We start from the raw sequence: 23245 nt of genomic DNA, 5'->3' as shown, positions 1-23245 counted from the left end.
AAGATTTTCAGAGAAAGACAACAAATTATGAATAAAAAATGATGGATTTTTTTACTATTATCTTATTTCTGCAAAGCATAATTAAAAACTGTAGAACACTGGGGACTTCAAAATTCTAAGTGAAAATTATTTGAATTATACCTAGCTCAGACATCAACAAACATGAGTACAGAGTTAAGGTCCTTCTGAAACATACAAAGTTGCAAGAAATGTCCCTCTCTAGAAACTACTGAAGTATGTGTCCACCAAAATGAAGTCAGCGAACAGAAATGAAGACATGAAATCCAGGAAATAGGGGTTTTAATGCAAGAGGGAATTGGAAGTTCCCTGGTAGTCCAGTGGTTAGGACTCAATGCTTTCATTGCCATGACCCTGGGTTCAATTGCTGATCAGGGAACTATAATCCTAAAAGTCACAGATGCTATCCACCCAAGAGGAAGTTGAATTCAGGAACTCCCCAGAGTCATGGTGGTGGGGGAAGTTCCAGACAGCAGCTACGGGAAAGGACAGGGTGCCTCTAGGAGGAAAATGAAATGAGAGGTTCTTTGGCAGAGTTTATGTGGAAGGTGAGAAGAACGTTACAGAGCACTTAGAGTGTATGGAAAGACTTAGATATATGTGAAAAAAAAAAAAAAAAAAAACCCCGAGTAAATGAATATTCACAGCAGGAAAAACAAATCAATTGTAGTGAGAAGGAAACTATAGTGAACAATATTCTCAAGACTGATAATGAAAACATAGAGTATGGATATAATTTTTTAAAAAACTTTAGCTCTGTATCTTTTGGGAAGATGAGTGAAAGACAGAAGGAAGGACTTTGAAATACACATTACTGTAATATAAGTCAGCTGATTATATTTTATAGATGAATCGAGTTGGTGGCATTGGCGTATTATTCAGAAATATGGAGACAAATTCCAGAACAAGCAGGTTGAAAACATCTTAAATGGTTGACTCTGGGGTTTGCTTCTTTTTTGTTTTTAAAATTTTATTTCGTTTTGAGATGTAATTTTGAGGTGTACAACATTTTGGTTTGATACGTTTATATATTGTAGTATGATGGTCATGGTAGGGTTAGCTATGGGATGTATGTCTGGGTTTGATATTAGATGAAGTCACAAACATAACCCATTAGGAAACTAAAATTCGAGATACAGGTACCCAAACGTGACAGGCGTGGGGAGAAACTCTCGCAGCAGTGAGTAAGCCGTGCAATGATGTCTGAGTGTGACAAACCAGGAAATGTCAGCTCAAGTACAAGTATGACATCCACACGAAAACAGCCACGTCTGGAAACAGCAAACGGGCACCTCTGTGGAATTTAGGGTGGGGCTTTTGCTTTTATGGCAAACCCTGTTGGAGTGGGTATGAGGCAGTTAACTCTGAAAGGGCACAGTCCCTCCCCAGGGTTTAGGGCAGCGGATAGCCTGTGTGCTGTCGGCGGACGAGTGTGCCCACCTGCCATCGCCTGCTGCCGACACCCCAGCTCCCTGTCCATAGTTGCACCCCCTAGTCCTGGAGGCCCCCCAGCGCCGTCCTATTTGTTGGAAGTTTCATTTGTTTTTCATGCTCTTGTGTCTGATTGTGGACACGGATGGATTCCAGTAGAGACCTGGCCTTCCCAGCTCACCATGGTGTCCTGGGCTGGGAGACTTCAGGCTCAAGGCAGAGAGACTTGTCCTGCCGTGGCACGGCAGAGCTGACCAGGTTACTGCCTTTTTACTCTGGCTGGTTCCACACTGGCGGAGCAAGGATTGGGGTCAGGGTGTACAGTGCAGCTTGCCGGGTGGTGCTGAGGGGGTGATCCCTGGGCTGGGCTGGCTCCTCCCACGCCTGGCCCTCCTCCTACGTCCGAGGTGACTCACGGAGGTGACAGTCTCCACTGACTGAGCTCAGACGGGCTGCTTGTTTCATTTTTATTTACACTCACAGTTCTCAGGCAGTGCGTGCCTGCGGATGCCCGGAGGGGAGGCTGCTGCTCCATCTTCCCGGCTTTTCTGGCACAGCTGGACCCGAGAGCCTGGAGCTGTCCTTCCCCAGCGGGGCCGGCAGGGTGCAGAGCCGGGGGTTCTGACGGCGGTGCATTGGTCTCTCTGCAGAATATGGATGGCTGTGAGGAGGGCGTGGAGTTCTTGCCGGCCAACAACAGCAGGAAGGTGGAGAAGGGCGGCCCGCGGCGGTGGGTGGTGCTGGTGGCCGTGCTGGCTGCCTTCCTGGCGCTGTCCCTCCTGGCGGGGCTCCTGGCGTGGCACTTCCAGGGTGAGTGACCCTTCTCGGGATGGAGGGAGGATCCGTTTTGGGGGAAGGAGAGGAGACGGCAGGGTGTGCTCCCCGGGCTGGCTGAGGGCAGCTGTGCCCGTGGGGGCACTGGAGGGCGGACGTCCCTCCCTCCGACCACCGTCCTCCCCGGGTCTCTCGCAGACCGGAACGTGCGAGTCCAGAAGATCTTCAACGGCTACCTGAGTGTCCGGAACGAGAACTTCCTGGATGCCTACGAGAACTCCAACTCCACTGAGTTTGCGAACCTGGCCAAGAAGGTGAAGGAGGCGGTGAGTCCTGGCTCCCCAGCGCTGCTGTTGGCTCTGGCACCCCCACCTCCGCCTGGCAGAAAGGAGGCCCCCGCTGCCCCCAGACGTGTGACGGGGACTCTCCAGCACCTGGGAAGGGGGCCCAGGTCCCAGGAGGGAGGGTGCGGCCTGGGCTGGGGGCTGTGGGCCGGGGTCCTTGGCGCTCTCTGGCCCGCCATCAGCCTCCTCTCCTTCCCTCAGCTGAAGTTCTTATACAGTGGGATCCCGGTCCTGGGCCCCTACTACAAGACGTCGACTGTGACCGCCTTCAGGTGGGTGCTGGGTGGGTTGGCGGGAGGGAGGTCCGCTACGGGGGGTGGGCAGGGTGTGGGGCCCGCTGGGGTGATGAGACCATGAGGCCCTGCTTGAAGAGCCAAGATGCCCGCCAGTCCTTCTTCTGACTTTATCTGGAAAGTACTTTAGATTTTGCTAGTCTCATTTAATCTTCTACGGAGGCAGTATGGCAGGCGGCACCGTCAGCCCCTTTCAAGTTCAGGAAACAGACTCGAGCTGTCAGTGCGCCCAGGCTAGAGGGAGAACCCACACTCCACTCCGGGCTTTCTCTCACTCCTGAGCCTGAGCTGCAAACCCAGCAAGTCTGGTTGAGAGTCAAGGGTGAGACTATGAGAGTCAAGGGCCCAGGCCTCTGGCTCAGGGGTCAGCAGGTGGGTGGGCATACAAGAGCCTAAGGCGGCATGGGGGGACCGGCCTGGAGCGGGTCTCTTGGTGAGTGTCTCCTCCAGCCGGGAGGCTCTTAATCCTGCCCCGTCTTCACCGGGCACCCGGGAAGGTGTGGGCCCCAGTGTCTCAGGTTCACCCCTCTCTCCCCAGCGAGGGCAGCGTCATCGCCTACTACTGGTCGGAGTTCGACATCCCCAAGCACCTGGTGAAGGAAGCCGAGCAGGCCATGGCGGAGAAGCGCATGGTCACAGTGCCGCCCCGAGCCCGTTCCATGAGCTCCTTCGTGATGACCTCGGTGGTGGCCTTCCGTGAGTGCAGGGGGCACCGGGGGTGGGCGTTGGTCCGGCCTGGAGCACGGCCTGCTCCTGGGCTGGTGTGGGGGCCTCAGCTCTCCCGGAGTCAGTGCCTGGGAGAGGAGACTGCGAGCTGGCCGGGCACCTCCCTCTAGGGGAATGAGGAAATGGACTGTGTGAGTAAGTGCTTTCTTCTCCCTCTTGTTCTTCAGCCAGTGACCCCAGAATAGTACAGAACACCCAGGACAGTAAGTATCTGCCCTCCTTCCAAAGGAGAAGGGAAGCAATGTGGCCAGATGCCCGCTCAGTCAAGGGGGTCCCCCAAAGTCACACGTGGTGATGGCCAGCACATCCTTCTGCCTCTCTCAGGCCAGGACAAACCCCCTTCCCGGCCTCTCCTGGGTCCAGAGCAGCCTGGGGCACCTCAGAGGGGCCAGGCCTGGCTGCACCCCTGTGGGCGGGGGTCATGGTGGCTCCCCTGGCCCGTTCTGCCCCGTGTCCTCTTGCCCCACACAGACAGCTGCAGCTTTGCCCTGCACGCCCAGGGCAGCGAGCCCACCCGCTTCAGCACGCCCGGCTTCCCCGACAGCCCCTACCCATCTCACGCCCGCTGCCAGTGGACGCTGCGGGGGGACGCTGACTCTGTGCTGAGCCTCACCTTCCGCAGCTTCGATGTCTCTACCTGCGACGAACATGGCAGTGACCTGGTCATGGTGTATGACACCCTGAGCCCCGTGGAACCCCGGGCCGTGGTGCAGTGAGTGTCCCGGGCGAGTGGAGGTGGGCAGTGGGCTGCCCGCGGTGGGCTGAGCCTCCGGCATGACCGCTATGGAGGTTGAAGCTTCAGGCCACGGCCAACTTGCAGGCATCACAGAGCAGGGGTGGCGTGGTCCTCAGCATGAACTGCAGGGGGCATCTAGAGGTGACCGTCAGCCTTGGCAAGGGTGCCGGAGGCCCATGGGTCCCTAGATGCTGGTGAGCAGGGTGCTCCTTTATCTGTCCTTCACCTGCCACTGCGAAGGTGCTGCCTACTACTGTATTTTTTGTCTTTCTCTCTTTTTTATTTTTATTTTTGGCCAGACCGTAAGGCTTGCAGGATTTTAGTTCCCCAACCAGGGATTGAACCCAGGCCATGGCAGTGAAAATGCCAAGTCCTAGCTGCTGGACCACCAGGGAAGTTCCCCCTCCCCCTGCCCTTGCTATTGTGAATGAAGGTTTCATTGTTGCTCAGTGATGCCCAGGCCTCCAGATGGGAGGTGACTGCTGTTGAAAAGACAGTTTGTTACTCACAAGCTGACAGTTAGTTGCTGAGTGGAGGAGCCACACAGGGCGACAGGGGGAGGCACCAGGGTTGTTCAGGAGGCAGAGGGGCCTGGAGGATAGTGTGGGCAAGAACCTTTGTGTGGCTTCTGCAGGAAAGGCAAGGCAGAGTTACACCTTAGGACGGGTTGGTTTGAGTAACTCCAGCAGGCTCTGTAGCCTGGGGCCGTCTCCACTAGACTGGTACCTGGACAATTAGGCGAGGTAGAGAGTGGTCTCCAGCAGAAGAGCCCCACAGAGAAGGTGTTGGGGTGTGGGCTCCGGTTTGTCCTCATGTAAAAGTCTTGCTCAAGTCTTTACTGTCTCGAGGGATTGACTAGCCCTGGGGGGGCAGGGAGGGGGAAGGCTACCTTTCCAGGGTTAGCAAGCCCCCAGGGGTCAGAGCATCAGAATTATAGGAAATAAAAAGGCATAATAGATACACATCACTGTATATAAAATACATAAGCACAGGGAACTATATTGAATATCTTGTAATAACCTATAATGGAAAAGAGTCCAAAATAGAGTATATGTATGTATAACTGAGTCACTTTGCTATACACCTGAAACACTGTCAATCAACTACACTTCAATTAAGAAAAGGCCTAGAGGCTTCCCTGGTGGCTCAGTGGTAAAGAATCCACCTGCGATTGCAGGAGAGTGGGGTTCCATCCTTGGTCTGGGAAGATACCACGTGCTGCAGAGCAGCTGAACCCATGCACCACAACTATTGAGCCTGTGCCCTGGAGCCCAGGGGTCACAACTACCGAGCCCACGTGCCGCAGCTACAGAAGCCCGTGCGCCCTCGAGCCCCTGCTCTGCAGCAAGAGAAGCCCCTGCAATGAGAAGCCTGTGCACCACAGCTAAAGAGCAGCTCCGCTCTCCAAAACTAGAGAAAGCCCAAGCAAAAGCAACGAAGACCTAGCGCAGCCAAAAATGAAATAAATCATTTTAAAAAGTTTTTTTTTTTAAAAAAGGCATAGTACACCTGTTAGGGGGTGCTGAGGTGAATCAGAGCCTGCAGGTAGGGGTGAACTGCCTCCAGTCAGCTCCCCCCGCCACCTTGGACTCAGTGGACCGGAGCCTGCGATTGTTGCCTATAGAAATGAGCTGGACAGATGTTTTGTGATTAATAAGGGGCTAAACTTCAGGCCGAAACCCAGAGAGAGCCATCTGCTGCCACAGCTTTGCAGCCAGGACTTCTATCTAAACACCCCTTTCACGCCGGGTTTCTTTCTCTTTCTCTAACTGACCGTCTGTGCAACCAGTAAATACCTGGTCCTGAGAGGCCGAGGGTAGAACAGACGCGCGCAGAGAGGCCAGACACCACTCATAATCTTACCATCTGGAAATGGTCACTGTGAAATGTGTGTTGTATCTTCTTGCAGGTTTTTTTTTGCTATGTGTATATTTGTGTATTTATTTAAAAGTAGGATTATATGGCACACCTGGTTGCATTGTCTGCTCTGTAAAGAAGAAGCATGTTATGATGGCCCTCCCAGATGAGGGGCATGTCTGTGTCACTGTTAATGGTGGTGGTGTCGGTCAGCTCATATGCCATACTCATTAGCTCTGGTGCTAATGAGTGACGAGTGATGAGCTCTGGTGCCTGAGTGACGAGTCTGAAATTCAGTCCTGCTGCTTTTTTTGGTGGACGGAGATTTTTTCCATCATTGACTTAGTCACTCATTAAAAGATTTAAGAAACATGTTTTATTTTATATTGGAGTGTGGTTGTTTACAGTGTTGGGTTTGTTTCAGGTGTAGAGCAAAGTAATTCAGCTATGCATATCTATATCTATTCTTTTTTCAGATTATTTTCCTATATAGGTTATTACAGAGGATCAAGTAGAGTTCCCTGTGCTATACTTTATATATAGTGGTGTGTATCTGTTAATCCCAACCTCTTAATTTATCCCTCCCTCCCTTCCCTCTTTGGTAACCAGAAGTTTCTTTTCTTTATCTGGGAGTCTCTTTCTGTTTTATAAGTTCATTTGTATAATTGTTTTTAGATTCAACGCATAAGTGATATCATAGGGTATTTTTGTTTCTCTGACTGATTTACTTCACTTAGTATGATGATCTCTAGGTCCATGTTGCTGGAAATGGCATTGTTTCGTTCCTTTTGGTGACTGAGTGAATACTCCATTGTATGTAGATACTACATCTTCCTTGTCTATTCGTCTGTCAATGGATATTCGGGTTGCTTCCACATTGTGGCTACTGTAAATAGTGCTGCTACGAACTTTCAGGTGCATGTATCTTTTCAAATTATGGTTTTCACCTTTTCTGGATATTTGCCCAGGAGTGAGATTGCTGGGTCATATGGTAGCTCTATTTTTGTTTAGTTAAGGCCTCCATACTGTTTTCCATAGTAGCTGCACCAATTTACATTCCTACCAATAGTGTAGGAAGGATTCTTTTCTCCATACCTTCTCCAGTGTTTCTTGTTTGTAGACTTTTTGATGATGGCCATTCTGACCAGTGTGAGCTGATACCTCACTGTAGTTTTGATTTTCATTTCTCTAATATTTAGCTGTGTTGAGTATGCTTTCATGTGCTTTTTGGCTATTTGTTATGTCTTCTTTGGAGAAATGTCTATTTAGATATTTTGCCCATTTTTTTAATTGTTTTTTTTTGTTTGTTTGTTTTTTGTTTTTGATATTGAGCTGCATGAGCTGTTTGCATATTTTGCAGATTAATCCCTTGTGGGTTGTATCACCTGCCAATATTATCTCCCATTCTATGGGTTGTTTTTTCATTTAGTCCTGCCACTTATCATCTGTGCAGTCTTGGGCAAGCTATTTCACCTGTTTCACCTCTGTTTCCTTCTCTGTAAAATGGGGATAATAGCATTTAGCGGTTGTTGTGATGAATACCTGAGTTAATGGATGTAGAAGCAGTAAGGATGGTGCCTGGCATATTCTTAGTAAGTGTTAGAGTTAACAGTTGCTGCTGTTAACTGCTGCTGCAATTATTTGGCCCGTAGTTTGTTTAGCGAGTCCTCTATCATTAGGCGTTCAGTGTTTCTGAGTTGTTCATAAACAAAGACAGTCTTATGAGAAGATCTTTACTTAAATGGCTGCTGGGATTCTGTGACTCCCATAACACTCCCCCTTCTGCCCCTGCAGGCTGTGTGGGACCTACCCTCCCTCCTACAACCTGACCTTCCTCTCCTCCCAGAACGTCCTGCTCATCACGCTGGTGACCAGCACCAAGCGCAGGCACCCCGGCTTCGAGGCTGTGTTCTTCCAGCTGCCCCGGATGAGCAGTAAGAGGCGGCCCAGGCGGGGACAGGCCTTGGGGCCATGGGGTTTGAAGCTCAGGCCCTCCTGGAAGTGGGGCGTCTGGTGCCCAGGCTTGAGGGAGGCCAGCCAGCTCCTCAGGGCCCCTTGCCCTCCTGGGACCTCAGTCGTCACATGCGTCTCTCTGCCTTTCCTTCCAGGCTGTGGAGGCTACTTGCGGGCAGCCCAGGGGACATTTAACAGCCCCTACTATCCAGGCCACTACCCGCCCAATATCAACTGTACCTGGCACATTGAGGTGGGAGCTGTGTGCTGTGGGGGGTTACAGAAGCTGGTTGAGGGGTAGATGGGGGGAGGAAAGAGGAAGGGGTTGGGGGTGCTCCAGGGAGGATGGGGGTGGGGGTGCTCCAGGGGGGCAGGAGAGAGGGCAGTGAGCACCTTTGGCCACTCCTAAGGGGTGTGTGTGGAGGCTGTGGGTGGGGCAGTTTTCGAAGCAGCGTCCAGCAGACCCAAACTCAACCCCTCCTGTGGCCGGTGCCTGCCGGAGGGACCCGGGTCCGGGATGCAGCTGGCTCTGGGACCTCCTAGAGGAGCTGTGGGGACAGCGAGTGCTGTGCAGAGGAGGACACGCTCACTGGACGGCAGGAGACGCGCGCCGTCCAGTCAGTGATGTGGGAGAACTGCCCGGCCTTCTTTAGAACACCACAGTGTGTGTGTGCTGGCGAGTCGGGAAGGTCTTCCTTCCAGCTCCCTCCTGCCGCGTCCTCACTGCCCTGAAGGCTGCAGGCGGGCGGGCGGGCAGGTGGGAGGGAAGAACCCCTCCCTGCCCCCCAGCCCAGGAAAGAGGGAGGCTGTGTAGAGACAGGCCCACAGCAGCATCTCTCTCTGCAGGTGCCCAGCAACAAAAACGTGAAGGTGCGCTTCAAAGCCTTCTTCCTGCAAGAGCCCAACGTCCCGGTGGGCTCCTGCACCAAGGATTACGTGGAGATCAACGGGGAGAAGTGAGTGCCGGGGGAGGGCAAGGGGGGGTGCCCCAGCCCCGGGGGGATCCTCTTCCTCCGCTGAGCTGCCCGCCGCCCCCAGGTACTGCGGAAAGAGGTCGCAGTTTGTCGCCAGCAGCAGGAGCAACAAGATCACCGTCCACTTCCACTCGGACCAGTCCTACACCGACACCGGATTCCTGGCGGAGTTCCTGTCCTTCGATGCCCGTGACCGTGAGTGTCGCGCTTAGGACGCGGGGCCTGGCTGGAGGGCCGACCTGAGATTGGCCGTCTATTCTGCATCTCATTAGCATTTCTGACGCTGAGCCACCAGAGCCCGTAGGGTGCATCTCAGTCATTGCAGTAGCTTTTTGAGAAAAAAAAAGAGCCAACAGTGCCCTTAGGTCCCTGGGAGCAGCCCCTCAGGCCGGGGAACCCAAAGTGCCTTTGGGCCACTGTCCCTTTGGCTCTGCACCACTTTGAGAATCCGTGCTTGTCTCTGGCCTTTTAGCAGCTGTCAGATGAATAGCATGCTTTTGAGACAGCACACTGGGGCATGGATCATCGCATGAACCACTCCTAGCTCTGCAAATTGTGAGATCTCTACTGAAGAGATCTTAACTGTTTCCATGGCCTTTAATTTCACTATCTGCTGTGAATATCAGTTTTTCTCTGTCCACCGTGGGGTTTTTTTGTTTGTTTCAACCTTGTGTTATAGAATAGGGCTTCCCAGGTGGCTACCAGTGGTCAAGAAACTGCCAATGCAGGAGATACAGGTTCAATCCCTGGTCTGAGAAGATCCCCTGGAGAAGGAAATGGCAACCCACTGCAGTATTCATGCCTGGGAAGTCCTATGGGCCGAGGAGCCTGGCAGGCTGCAGTCCATGTAGTCGAACACGACTTAGCTAGTAAACAATAACAAATCATAGAATAACCTTTTGGAAGACACTTTAACTGCACACAAGCATCCAAATTTAAGTTCACATTCAGCTGCATGGCTCACCACCCGAAGTGTAATCAGATGAGCAAACCCCTTTGGTAAGTGACAAAGCTACTTCTGCAAAGAAAGGAAAGCAGGCTCCTCTCAATTTGTCATCTGCCCGATGACATCAGTTGTCAGACACACCCTAGTTTCAGAAACGTTCAAGTGTGGAAACGTCTTAGAATTAAGGAGATCCAGCGATTCCCGGTGCCTGGGGGAGGACACGCACGTCATCTGTCTGCCGAGTGGCTGCTGCTCCGGGTTGCTGATGGGGAGCCTGGTGCTTGGGGTCATGGCCGGCCAAGGACTCGGGGCAGTAGAAATCAGTGCACACCTGCCGGCCTCTCTCTGCTCTGCCCGGGGCCTCCTGGTCATGGGGGTCAGGAGGGACCTCAACCAGCGCCTTCCCCACCCTCTCCGGCTGCCACACCGGTTGTAGGAACCCCTTGCCGCAGCTCAGTGGGCCTGGAGACCCCCAGCTGCAGCCTCACTCCTCTGAACTGGGGGCTGAGCTGGGAGGTCTCCCCGGCACCCAGTGCGGCTGGCTGCAAGGTCAGGAAGCCAGCAGTCGAGGTGATGGGGGTGGCTGTGGACTTCAGGCCTACCCTCTGCCCGCAGCGTGCCCAGGCAGTTTCATGTGTAACACGGGGCGGTGTATCCGGAAGGAACTTCGCTGTGACGGCTGGGCCGACTGCACTGACTATAGTGATGAGCTCGACTGCAGTGAGTCCCCTGGCGTCCTCTGCCCGCTCTGTGCCCAGCTTCTGCCTGAGACCCCGAGCAAGAAGGCCTGAGGTTGGGGGGTGGGGGTCGTTTCTGTCCTTTGCAGCCCATGGCGCTGAGTCAGCCTCCACGACCGGGCGGGATGGGATCCCCAGGGGCGCGCGTGGCGAGTAACTGAGTACTGAGTGAGCCTGGCATCTAACTGCCCCCCCGCCCCTCCAGAGTGCAACGCCACCTACCAGTTCACGTGCAGGGACAAGTTCTGCAAGCCCCTGTTCTGGGTCTGTGACTCCGTGAGGGACTGTGAGGACGGCAGCGACGAGGAGGGCTGCAGTGAGTGTGGCCGGGGGCGGGGTGGGGGGGTCTTTGCCCAGCTCCCCGTGGCCTTGCTGCTGGCCCTCAAGTCCCTGCTGAGTCCTTGTGCTCCCCAGGCTGCCCGCCCAATGCCTTCAAGTGTGACAATGGGAAGTGCCTCCCTCAGAGCCAGCAGTGTGACAGGAAGGACGACTGTGGCGATGGGTCCGATGAAGCCAAGTGCCAGGATGGTGAGGCCGGGGCCCGCCTCCCATGGGGTCACTCAACGTGGAGCATGATGAGAAAGGGTGTCAGCTGGGAGAGAATCGTCCAGAAGGGCCAGGAGGAGAGAGGGTGTCACTGTGGGTGGGTGGGGCAGGCCCGAGAGAGGGGCATCAGATCGGGTGCCTCAGAATGGATTGCCTCTCCTATGTCCTCCTGCTCGAACAGTGAAAGTCGTCACCTGCACCAAACACACCTACCGCTGCCTCAACGGGCTCTGTGTGGACAAGAGCAACCCCCAGTGTGACGGGAACGAGGACTGCACTGATGGCTCGGATGAGAAGGACTGTGGTGAGCAGGGCTGCTGCGTACAGTTGTGCAGGTTGTTCACTGAGCAAGGCGCATACAGAGGCAGAAATCACACCAGGGCCTCACTCACCCAGCTCTGCCCCGGGAAGAGGATGTGTCTGCCTGGAGGAAAGGACGACTTTGCTGACTGGCACCCAGGCGCTGCCTCACCGGCAGCTCTGATCCTAGAGACAAGGCCCAGGGCAGCTAGTATGTCAGGCCTCTGTGGCCGGGCTGCAGTGCCGGGCTGACCCCTGCCTTGTAGACCTGGCCACGGGGGCAAGGCCGGGCTTCTCCATACTACCTAGAGGAGAGAGCATAGCTCCTGGAGCCCTGGGCAGGGTTCTGTACACACCCCGCCCATATTTGCAGCCCCCTTGCATATTTCAGAAGCTCTGGCCACAGGTTCAATGTGTGCAGAGCTGGGCCCTTCTGACTTGCCGTCACCCATCGCTCTTGTCTCTGAGAGCTGTGTCCTTCAGCACCCAGTGAGGACATCTAGGCAAATGACACCCAAATTAAATCTCAGCAAACCAGCAGAGGTCTGAAGGCCTGCAATGGCACCTGTGCAGGAGCCCAGGGGTGGGGAGTGGGGGTTTTGAGTCCGGGGGCAGGGAGAGGGGCCAGGAGGCTGGTCTAGCGGGGCTGCTCCCCGCCCTCCCCCACTCCCACCCCGTGACTCCTGCCTCTGCCTCTCCCAGACTGTGGGCGGCGGTCGTTCACCAGGCAGTCCCGAGTCGTCGGAGGTGAGAATTCAGACCAAGGCGAGTGGCCTTGGCAGGTGAGCCTCCACGCCCTGGGCCAAGGCCACCTGTGCGGGGCCTCTCTCATCTCCCCCAGCTGGATGGTGTCCGCCGCACACTGCTTCATCGACGACAGAGGATTCAGGTGGGTCACAGGCAGGAGCCAGGAGGCCTCTCCAGGGCCCTGAGTGGGGCCCCTCTGTGTTTCCTGGGGTGGAAAGGCCCTGTGTCTGTGAGTCCTGCCTGGGTGAGGCAGCAGCAGGACTGGAGGCGTGGGGCTTGGGAACGGAGACACTTAAGTGTTTAGTGGGAGACCCTGCTTGTCCGGCGGGCTCTCGGTGCCTCTCCTAAAAGCCAGGCGGGCAGGTCTCATGGGTGCCCATCTCACAGAAGCAGGGGATCAGAGAGCTAAGGATATTTGCCTGAGGTTGTACAGCTCTTAAGCAGCAGAACCAGATGTAGCCCCGGTGTGTGGATTCCTGAGTCTGAGTGGTCAGTGTCTGCAGGGCGGGATCCCCCCTCAGGGCCCTCAGATCCACGGCCCAGCTCTAGGCTGCCAGGCTGCCATGGGCAAGTTTTCTGAGCCTGGGGCTCCTGGGGACTCATGGTGATGCTGTGATTTGTAGGCTGAGAGGTGTGAGAAGGAAACACGAGGGTGACGATGAAGCGCTGAGCCCATGCTGGTGCCCGTGCAGACCCGAACCCACCCCGGGGAGGGTCACCAAGCACGTCACTGGGCCGAGCTGGCCTCTCAGGGCGGCTTAGCGGGAGCAGGCGGCCCAGGGCTGGGGCTCTTTGTGCCTTGGGTCCAGCCCGCCCAGGCCATCGGCTGTGGGAGTGAGACTGAGGGCTCAGAGGGCCCCGCTCCCTCAGGCCTTTCCTGCCGGGCGCCAGCCTTCCAGCCCTGGGCAGCTGTGGGAGGAGGGGACCCGGGGTGATGGAGGAGGGTACCCAGGCTGCCACGGTCACCCTTTTGCAAAAAGAGAGAATGAGCACCATGGACTTTTGGGACAGACGGGGCCTGCAGCAGTAAGTAGGCCTGTGTCCAGATGGTGGGGCCTGACAGGTGCATGTGCTGGAGGGGTCCCAGAGGCCTGTGGGGGCTCGGGATCGGCGGTGGTCACCGGGCCTGGCTGGGTGGGTGAAACGTGGCCCGTCTTCTCACTATCACACTCCACACCACTCTGGGCAGAAGTGAACTGCTTTCTTCTCGGGGTGGTGGGAGCCTACTGAGGAAAGTTTAGAATGAACTTATCATTTTGGAATGTGGACAACTTCCAAAGACAGGACAGAATTCACTATACCACCCCCCACACATACTTTCCCTTGATGTTATCGTGCTACGTTTGTCAGCTCCGAGAAACACACAGTTCTTTACTAGAAACTCGCCTCGGGGCTGCCCCAGGGCTGCTCTCCCGCCCCCCTACTCCAGGTGCCAGTTTCATACCAGTGTCCTTTCTGCAGCAAGAGTCCATCCAGGTGCCCCCTTAGCGTCTGCTGCCCTGTCTCCCCAGTCTCTTCTGTCCCGGACTGTTTCTCAGTCGTTTTTGTGTGTTTTTCGTGACCTGGACTGTCTGAAGGTCGGTGGGTGCTGACGTTGTTCTCATGGTTAGCCTGGGGTCATGAGTGTTTGGAAGACAGCCATGTCTTATCAGCAGGTAAATGATGTCACCGTGGCTGATCGCTGGTGATGCTCGGCTCGGTCATCTGGTTCAGAGGCTGATGCCAGTTTCCTCCACTCCCTCCCTGGATCTCCCTCTTTTGGTCTCTCTTCTTTGGAAGTGAGTCAGTTTGCCGTTGTTCTGTAAGGAGGATTTGTCCCTTCTCTCCCGTGTGTTTATTTAATCATCTGTTTATGTGAGCAGGGACTTGTGTGTGTATTTTGGGTTGTCATCTGGTACTGTGTTGTGTGCTGTCTCTTGATTGTTGTGGGGCTGGCCAGTGGGAACTCTCCAGGCTGGCTCCTGGCTCCCTTTGACATGCCCCCCGCTTCTTTTGTTCTTCTGAGCCGCCTCCCTGCTGACACTACGTGGTGCTCCAGGCTCATCTTGTATTTTCCTGGCCCAGCCCCAGAACTAGGTATTCCCCTGAGAAGAAACCAAGATCTAAGCACTGTGCACCCCCTTGGTTACCGCAGTCCTGTTTCAGCCTGGTGAGCTGGGAAGTGCTTCCTGAAGCACCCGCCCCCGGGCCCTCACTCCCTTACTGCATCTTCTTATTTCTCGTTTCCTTTTCTTTCATCTTCTCCTGCTCAGCAGTCTCCCTTCTGTCGGTGAATGCACTCAACACCATTGTGATCACTGGCTGGGAAGACACAGCTGAATTAGACTTGGTCCCTGCTCTTCCCGGTGTCCCGGGGTCGGGGGACAAGGTACACACATGTGTACATGTGCACATGTGTGAGAGAGGCTGTCGAGGGCCCAGTGTGTGGGGTTAGAGCTCTCCTGAAGGCTGGGGAGAGTGACCGCTGGGGAGTGCCTGTGTGGGCAGGGTGTCCGGTCTGGTGTTGAAACGTGAGGCTGTTTGTCACTGGACCAGATGACTCAGACCTTCCAGGTAAAGGCAGGGCTGTGAGCAGGGACAGGCAGGGGTGAAGTATGCTAGGACCTGAAGTGCAGGTACTTTGCACACATTTCTAAGTCAGCAGGTGACCCCAGGCTGTTCCTGAGAGGTAGTATCATGTGTCAAGAGCAGAGGCTGCTGGGTTGAGTCGGTGGCCCATGACCACCTTGATGGGGTGTCTGGGAATAGGATGACTTAGCATGTCAGCCTCTGGAAGAGTGCTTATTCTGGTTGACTGGTCGACCTCTGCTTTTTGACTCAGGTCTCAACGAATGGGTTTACTGCAGGTGCTTCGTGCTGCTGTCTAAGCTGTCGCTGAGTTACCTCTTGATGCGTGACCTTCTTGATTCTTTCCCTGTCGGCCATCCAGCCCGATGTGCGTGTGACGGTGCAGCACGCAGTGTCGCTCGCTGCCTCGGCACGACCAGCGTTCTTCATGACCTTGCAGGGGGCTTCACACTTTGTCTTTTCTTCCCCTGCTTCTTTTTCTCTTGTCTTCTGGAAGTTCCAGGCCCTCTCTGCTGACTGACACCAAAGTCTTCTCAGATTCTTTCTTCTCTCAGACACTATAGTCATCCAGCGCGCGGGTCACATCTCAGCCGTGCTTCCCGAGACGTTCACATACACCCTTCTGAGCCATTTCCCAGTTAGGTGCAGCCATCATGGCGCTTCTGTCCTAAGCACAGCCACTGGTCTCCCGCAGGAACAAGGAAATCCTCCCACGTCACCACCATACAGTCCTCACCCAGAAACGAGTGCACTCACATAGCACCATTAGCTGGCACATGGCCTGGTTTCTGATTCCTCCAATTCTCCCAGTATTGATAGGTTTTTTAAAAAGTCTAGGATCCAGTCAAGGGATATGCTTTGTTTTAGTCATTAGTTTTTTTTTAAATTTTTTATTTTTAATTGGAGAGTAGTTGCTTTACAATGCTCGTCTCTTTAAGTGTAGAATAGTCTCTCCCAGCCTTTTAATTTTTGTTCTTTTATGGCATTGCATTTTTGAAAAGTCCTAGCTGCTGTTCTGCAGAATGTCTCTTGATGTGGATTTTCCTGGTTGTTGCTTCAAGAGGAGAGTTAGGTTCAATATTTTTTTGGTCAGGAAACGCTGCACAGGTGATGTGTTCTCAGGAAGTACACAAGTCCCCATCAATGGAGGACAGTTTGGAGAAAAGTCTGATTACTTGGTTAGGGTGATGTCCACCAGCTTTCTCCATTATCAAGGTACTTCCCCTGTTGGTGTTTTTTGTTGTTTAGTCACTGAGACATGTCTGACTCTTTGAGGCCCTATGGACTGTAGCCCGCCAGGCTCCTCTGTCCACGGAGATTCTCCAGGCAAGCATACTGGAGTGGGTTGCTATGCCCTCCTCCCAGTTCAAGTTCTCCTCTTCTTCCACCTCTGCCTGCCGACATCTCCCTGTCTCCCAGCAACAGCAGGGTCTTGTCCTTATGGGTTCAGTCCTCCTATGTGCAATGGTCAGAATTGCTGCATCCTTCTACCATCTACAAACCTGGGAGACAAAGTTCCATCTACTTTTCAGCTCATTTGGTACTTAAAATATGTACCGCTGCGCTAGAGAAGTACTTGGATTGATGTGCTATTTTCATCCTGCTTACTGTTGTTCAGTCGCCAGGTCACATCTCTGTGACCCCATGGACTGCAGCACGCCAGCCCCCCCTGTCCCTCACCATCTCTCAGAGTTTGCCCAAGTTCATGTCCATTGAATTGGTGATGCCATCCAACCACCTCATCCTCTATTGTCCCCTTTTCCTCCTGCCCAGACTCTTTCCCAGCATCAGGGTCTTTTCCAATGAGTCGGTTGTTCACATCAGGGGGCCAAAGTATTGGAGCTTCAGCTTCAGCATCCAATGAATATTCAGGGTTCATTTCCTATGGGATTGATTAGTTTGATCTCCTTGCTGTCCAAGGGACTCTTAAGAATCTCTCTGGGCAGGAAGGGTAGGTTCATAAGAAGGGAGATATTTTTAGTAGTGAGATAAGAGTGTATTGAGAGGGCCGCAGGAAGGAAGGCCTCAGAGCATTGTCTCCGAGTGGGTGCAGGCTTGGGGTGGGGCATCTGGCTGGGGTCCTGGCTCAGGCCTCCCTCTCGGGCCCTCGCTGCCCGCTGTAGGTACTCGGAACCCAGCGTGTGGACGGCCTACCTGGGCCTGCATGACCAGAGCAAGCGCAGCGCCCCGGGGGTGCAGGAGCGCGGGCTGCAGCGCATCATCACGCACCCGTTCTTCAACGACTTCACCTACGACTACGACATCGCGCTGCTGCAACTGGACCGGCCGGTGGAGTACAGCGCCACCATCCGGCCCATCTGCCTGCCCGCGGCCGACCACACCTTCCCCACCGGCAAGGCCATCTGGGTCACCGGCTGGGGCCATACGCAGGAGGCCGGTGAGTGGGGGCCGAGGGTCTGCTCCCACCGCTGGGATTCGGGGGCTTCCTGTCTGTCCTTCTGTCCCTTCCTTTCCCACACGCCTTCCTAGGGTTCCCCCCCACCCCCCGGCGATGGTCAGGACACCCTGACCACTGTGTCCGGCTGCGCAGCATCCCACCCGGCTCCGCGAGCCCTGGACCCGGGTCCTGCCTCCGTGGCCCAGCTTGGCGAGCTGCCCATGTCTGCCCTTGCTCCTCGGCAGGCCAGGGGGCTATGATCCTGCAGAAGGGCGAGATCCGGGTCATCAACCAGACCACTTGTGAGCACCTGCTGCCGCAGCAGATCACCCCACGCATGATTTGCGTGGGCTACCTCAGCGGTGGCGTGGACGCCTGCCAGGTGGGCGTGGGGCAGGGACGCAGGGGGCGGGGGGATGCGTGGGGACGTGGGGTGGGGGCGGAGCTGGCATCGTGGGAGCGGGGTTGGGGGTGGCGACCAGGGTGGAGGCACGCCTTTCCAAGGCCTGCTCTCTCCACAGGGCGACTCCGGGGGCCCCCTGTCCAGCCCGGAGGCAGATGGGCGGATGTTTCAGGCCGGCGTGGTGAGCTGGGGCGAGGGCTGCGCGCAGAGGAACAAGCCCGGTGTGTACACGAGGCTCCCTGTATTCCGGGACTGGATTAAAGAACAGATCGGTGTATAGAGGCGAGGTCCAGCCGCGGTCACCCCAGGTGCACACCTGTGGGCCGAGGACTGGATTGCTCCGCACGACCCCGCCTCGGGCCCCGGAACCCAGACTGTGAACTGATCCCCGAGACTGCGGATTGGGGGTGCTCTCTTCCAGCTCAGCCTCGTAAATGGGGGTGGGGGTGGGGGGTAAGACCCGGCTGTGCGGGGAGGACCCGGCTGTGCCGGGAGGCGCGTTGGAGGACGGAACCTCCCCGCTCCAAGCTGGCCTGCTTCGCTTGGTCCGCCTGGAGCACGGAAGCAGCTGTCGTGTGGCCTCTGGGACCCCTCGGTGGGGCTGGTGGCGCCCCCAGGGTCACAGTCTTCAGGAAGCCCAGGCCCGAAGGCCCTGGACGTCAGCCGGGTCCAGGATCAGAATGTCTTACCGGCTCCCAGGGTGAGGTTCACTGTGTGTATTTGTGTGTATAAGTAAAACACTTTGTTTCTTTTTAGGTAATTTTTTTTCTTACTGGACTTGATGGGCTCTTCTAGCTCCACTAGCAAGAAATTGGGTTTAAATTCCCCTCAGCCCAGATCCTAAAGGGTCGGGCTGAGAGCGGGGACCACAGTGCCCCGTGACCTCCCCAGGGCCAGCAGGGGGCTATGTTTCTGCTCTTACCCGAGGCTCCCCAGACAGGAGGGTGGGGGGAGGGTGTGAAGCACCCCAGGACAGGAGCCTCAGCGAAGTCCCAGGTGGTGAGGATGCTCCTGGGTTTGCATCAGCCCTCGGGCGTCTCCTCTTGCCCTGTAAAGGTGGTTGGCTAAGGGAGGGAGGGGGAAAGTGTCTGTTGGAAGCGGGTGGGGACATGCTGCCAGGTCAGGTATCTGGTTGCCGGTCTGGGATTCCTTAGGGTGGCAATCAGGAACAGAGCTTGGAAAGCCACCAGATACCACTCAGATGATGAGATCAACCCCCAGAGCAGAATTTAAATATTTATCACCTGTGCTTACATCCTGGGATTACCTAGAAGGTGGTCCAAAGAGTCCTTGCACAAGATGACAAACACGGGCACTGACGCTGGGGAGGGACGTTGTCAGAGACGTTTTGAGTGAGTGGCCCTTCCTCTAGGCCTGCGGGGTGGCCAGCCTCCTCCCCGGTACTAGCCCACTGAGCTCATGGCGGATGGAAGGAGGGTGAGCTAACTCTGACAACATCAGGAAAAGCAGGTGCAAGCAGGCTGTGCCTGAGGGGAGGCCTGGGTTTAGGTTGTCTTTAAGTTCAGGCTGTCTGCACCACCCCACCGCCCACCGCAAGAGAGAGGCTGAGGAAAGAGCAGCCTTGAGCCTTGAGTCTCAGGTTAGCACTTGAGGAGGCACTGGTGCTTCAGGGTCTGACATGCCTAAGGCAATGCCTGCATTTTGGTGAAAACCCCCCTGCTCTGAGGATTTCAGTCCGTACCATCATGTTTTCCCCTGTCTTCAGAGGGTGCACACTCCCATGTCATCACTACCCTGCGCCTGCATCTGGGAGACTGTTCAGTCTGTCCTTTGCCCTCACTTCCAGCTGTTTCCTAAAAAGTCAGGGTCCAGACTGTTTCCAGGCGAGGTGGAATCAACCCCATTGTCTGTCTGTTCCATTGTCTCAGAGCCTTCCAGCGGGAGGGCTGTGTATTTTCCTGGGGTGCAAGCCCAGCTCGCCCTTCCCCTTGGCTCTCTGCTTCCCTCCACCACATGCTTCCTTCACCTTGAGGTTATCAGCATTTTCCCTGCCCACGCCCCTGTGGTCCAGAATAACTCAGTCTCTCCGCCAGACCTCTCTGCTGGAACTTCATACGGACTTGTTTAACTCGAAAAGGAAACTCTTCTCCCCTTAGCCTGTGCTCTTTTTCCAAAGAGCTGTGTGTGGTGGGGGTGTGGAGGGGGGCTGGGGAAGGAGGCTGGGGTGGGGTGGGCGAGAAGGACCAGGTCCAGAGAGAAGGGTGGGGAAGGTCTCTCTGTCTCTCTCCTGTCAGGGACCACCAGCTCCCAGGGTAAACAGGGCATCCAATACCTCTTTGAATTTCATAACCTAAGTACTGTCCAGATAACTAATAGGGCAGGAAAAATGTGTACAAACAGACTAGAGAAAATTGAAATCTATGTTTGAAACACGTGACTTGCAAGAAGATGGTAACAAGCTTATTGATAGCAGAGGGAAGATGGAGAAGGAAGTAGTCAATTCAACAAGATTTTACCGAGGGCCGGCCTGTGCCCTTCGTGACAGGGGAAATGGGCAGTGTAGGTTGGGGGTTCACGTTCCTGGGAGGTGTGGGGTCCCCGGATCTGGCCACCTGTCTCCTGGGCCTATGCTGGGGGCCTTTCCGGGTGCCTGGCAGGATGGCTGTGTGCCTCCCCCACTGTTACTTGGTGGGATAATAGCTGCCTGAGTTTTAGAACTGAGAGGACACCTCCATTCAATCTCACAGCTGGAAAGAAACTTGAAGGTCTGGTGGGTAGGAACCTGCTTAACCTTGGGAGACAGACTTCCAGGTACGAGGACACCCACGTCCACACGCTTGCCCTGCTGACTGTTAGAAGTCATCAGGGCGTCTGTATGTCTCCCACTGCTGTCCGTGCGGGGGTAGGGAGCGGTTGATCAGCTGCTCCCATGGTATCTAGGAGGGGTCAGTAATAAGGGGCGTCATGCGCTGAGTGCTGTGTGTGTATTCCATCACTGCTTCCTCACCAGAGCATCTGCTTCAGGGTTCCTCCGAAAGAGAAGAAGAATCCAGACTTCCCTCATGGTCCAGTGGTTAAGAATTCGCCTTCCAATGCAGGGGATGTGGGTTCAATCCCTGGTTGTGGAACTAAGATCCCACATGCAATGGGGCAACTAAGCCCACGTGCTCTAGAGTCCACACACCACAATGAAAGATCCCATGTGCTCTCCTCAGTAGCTCAGTCATGTCCAACTCTCTGCGACCCCACGGACTAGCCTGCCAAGCTCATCTGCCCATGGGATACTCCCGCCAAGGATACAGAAAACTGAAAGTGATAGTCACACAGTCGTGTCCAACTCTGCATTCCTATGGACTGTATAGTATTCCCCAGGCCAGAATACTGAAGTGGGTAGCCTTTCCCTTCTCCAGGGGATCTTCCCAACCCAGGGGTTGAACCCCACTCTCCCGAATTGCAGGCGGATTCTTTACCAGCTGAGCCACAAGGGAGGCCTGGAGTGGGTTGCCATTCCCTTCTCCCAGGGATATTCCTGACCCAGGGATCAAACCTGAGTCTCTTGTATCTCCTGCACTGGCAGTCACCTGGGAAGCCCCCATACTTGATCTTAGCCAAAAGGCTGAGAAATGACTATGACCTGATGTGGCCAAATAAATATTTTTTTTAAAAAAGAAAAGAACAACTACATTTAAAAAGAAGTAGAGAGAGAGAGAAAAAAAAAAGAAGTAGAAAAGAGGAAGGATGAATTCCAGCCACTGTGTAGTAACGTCCTGCACTGCCTTCTGGGAGCAAGGCACTCCCCACCTGAAGCCTCAGGGATCCGGGACCTCTTGCCAGGTGATCAGCTCCCTGGCTCAGGCACATGTGGACGAGGTCAAAATGAGCTAGCTGGGCTCTGGAAGGACTCCTACAGCATTTAAAAATCTTTCCTGTCCCCATTTCCTTGGCCAGCCCTAGCAGCCCCTGGGTATTTCCTTCTCTCAGGGGCCAAACATCTGCTTTTCCCTTGTCCCCCTGCCCGAGGCTAGCGTGGACTGGAGGGAGAAAATATTTCCTTGAGGTCTCGCCTTTGGGCAGCTGAACAACATGTTCTGACCTGTGATTCAGAAAGATCAATTATTCCGGCCCCACTTTCCTCCCTGGAGCCATTTCTGCTGAGCATTGGCTGGCCGTGGGGGAAGCTGGAGCAAAAGGAACAGAGACCAAAAGTGATGGGGCACCTGGGCTTGGAGGAGAGCCTGGAAAAGGGGGGCTGACGGAAAGCCAGCTGAGTCCAGGAAATCCCCTTTCTCAAGATTCTTCCGAAGAGCGAGCCATGAAATGAGCATGTGTGAGGGACAGAAGTACTTCTGGTCACCAATGACAGGGACTTTCAACCAGGACCTGGGGGAGTATCACCCCTAGAGCTGAGAAGACGGTCCATCTCATTCTAGTTTAAGGGCTTTTGAAAAATATGTGAGTGGTTAACAGTCTGAATTGTCTTCACTGGGTATTTATTGTAAACAAAAGCCTTTTGATTAGGCTTAATAAATATTTTGTAAGTTTGGGATTTCCCTCATGATCTAAAGGCTCTGTGCTCACAAGGGGCCCAAGTTCAATCCCTGATCAGGGAACTAGATCACGCTGCAGCTAAGAGATTCCATGTGCCGCAGCTAAGACCTGGTGAACTTAGCATGGTGCAGCCAACCACATGTGTACATATATATAGTTTGTAAGTTTGGGTTAAAGGCAGAGATTCTTCCACCCTGGGGCCCATTCTAGGTGAGGGCAGCAGAGGGCGCCCACGCTCTGCACGTCACAGGTGCAGTGGCTGAAGCAGCCACGTCCAGAAGGAAGGCGTGGTGGGCAACTTCTCTCCATGACCCTCTCCCACCCAATTCACGGTGAGTCTCTCGCGTCCCTGTGTTGCAACAGACGGAACCCTGTGTTGCCAAGTGTGGGAACATCATGTGTGGGCCCCGTGAAGGCAGCCTTCTGGGGGGCCGTGCTGTGCTTCCTCTTCCAGGCCACTCACTCCAGGATGTGAACTTCCCGGGCAGTGGTCCCCACGGGAAGCCCACCATCCTGGAGAGGCTGGCAGGCGCTACCTCTGCACGTGGCGCCGCCTTGCTTGGCAGACTCCTAGGCTGGAGCAGGTTTATGGGAGGCCCAGGGGGTTTGGGATCGTCACTACCATGGGGATGCAGTATCCTCTTTTAGGGGGTTTGGGATCGTCACTACCATGGGGATGCAGTATCCTCTTTTCTTTTTTCTTGGGGTGGGGGGGGGATGAGTAGAGGGCCCACAGAAGCTCCTTGGGTGGCCTTTTACAAGGCGTGGATTTATTTCATCCCACTTAATGTATCTGTGTTTGGGAAGATCCTTTGGGAAAGGAAATGGCAACCCACTCCAGTATTTTCGCCTGGAGAATCCCAGAGACAGAGGAGCCTGGTGGGCCACAGTCCATGGGGTCACAAAGGGTTGGACACAATTGAGCGTACACGGACAATATGTGGAAATGGTCCTGTCGGGCTTTTCTCCCTGGGGCTGTTTTCTG

General features: G+C 54.8%; 1 protein-coding gene across 2 annotated transcripts in view; it reads left to right on the top strand.

Moving 5' to 3' along the window:
• The window catches only part of ST14 (ST14 transmembrane serine protease matriptase), a 37406-nt gene extending 18895 nt beyond the window's left edge, over nt 1-18511 (top strand). For both annotated transcript variants that reach the window (XM_043873031.1, XM_043873039.1), the window contains 18 exons: nt 2100-2259; nt 2422-2549; nt 2769-2839; nt 3399-3556; nt 3754-3789; nt 4058-4298; nt 7974-8113; nt 8288-8385; nt 8979-9088; nt 9171-9301; nt 10668-10772; nt 10995-11105; nt 11204-11317; nt 11517-11639; nt 12338-12524; nt 17074-17348; nt 17594-17730; nt 17870-18511. In XM_043873031.1, coding sequence (XP_043728966.1) covers nt 2100-2259; nt 2422-2549; nt 2769-2839; nt 3399-3556; nt 3754-3789; nt 4058-4298; nt 7974-8113; nt 8288-8385; nt 8979-9088; nt 9171-9301; nt 10668-10772; nt 10995-11105; nt 11204-11317; nt 11517-11639; nt 12338-12524; nt 17074-17348; nt 17594-17730; nt 17870-18031 — 2487 coding nt within the window. In that variant the 3' untranslated portion in view covers nt 18032-18511. The remainder of the gene's footprint in view (nt 1-2099; nt 2260-2421; nt 2550-2768; nt 2840-3398; nt 3557-3753; nt 3790-4057; nt 4299-7973; nt 8114-8287; nt 8386-8978; nt 9089-9170; nt 9302-10667; nt 10773-10994; nt 11106-11203; nt 11318-11516; nt 11640-12337; nt 12525-17073; nt 17349-17593; nt 17731-17869) is intronic.
• The last annotated feature ends 4734 nt before the right edge of the window (nt 18512-23245 follow it).

The sequence above is a fragment of the Cervus elaphus genome, chromosome 2 (assembly GCF_910594005.1).
Source record: "Cervus elaphus chromosome 2, mCerEla1.1, whole genome shotgun sequence".
Classification (NCBI taxonomy): Eukaryota; Metazoa; Chordata; class Mammalia; order Artiodactyla; family Cervidae; genus Cervus; species Cervus elaphus.
Note: the sequence above shows the minus strand (reverse complement) of the source record. Positions and strands in the feature narration are given on the sequence as shown.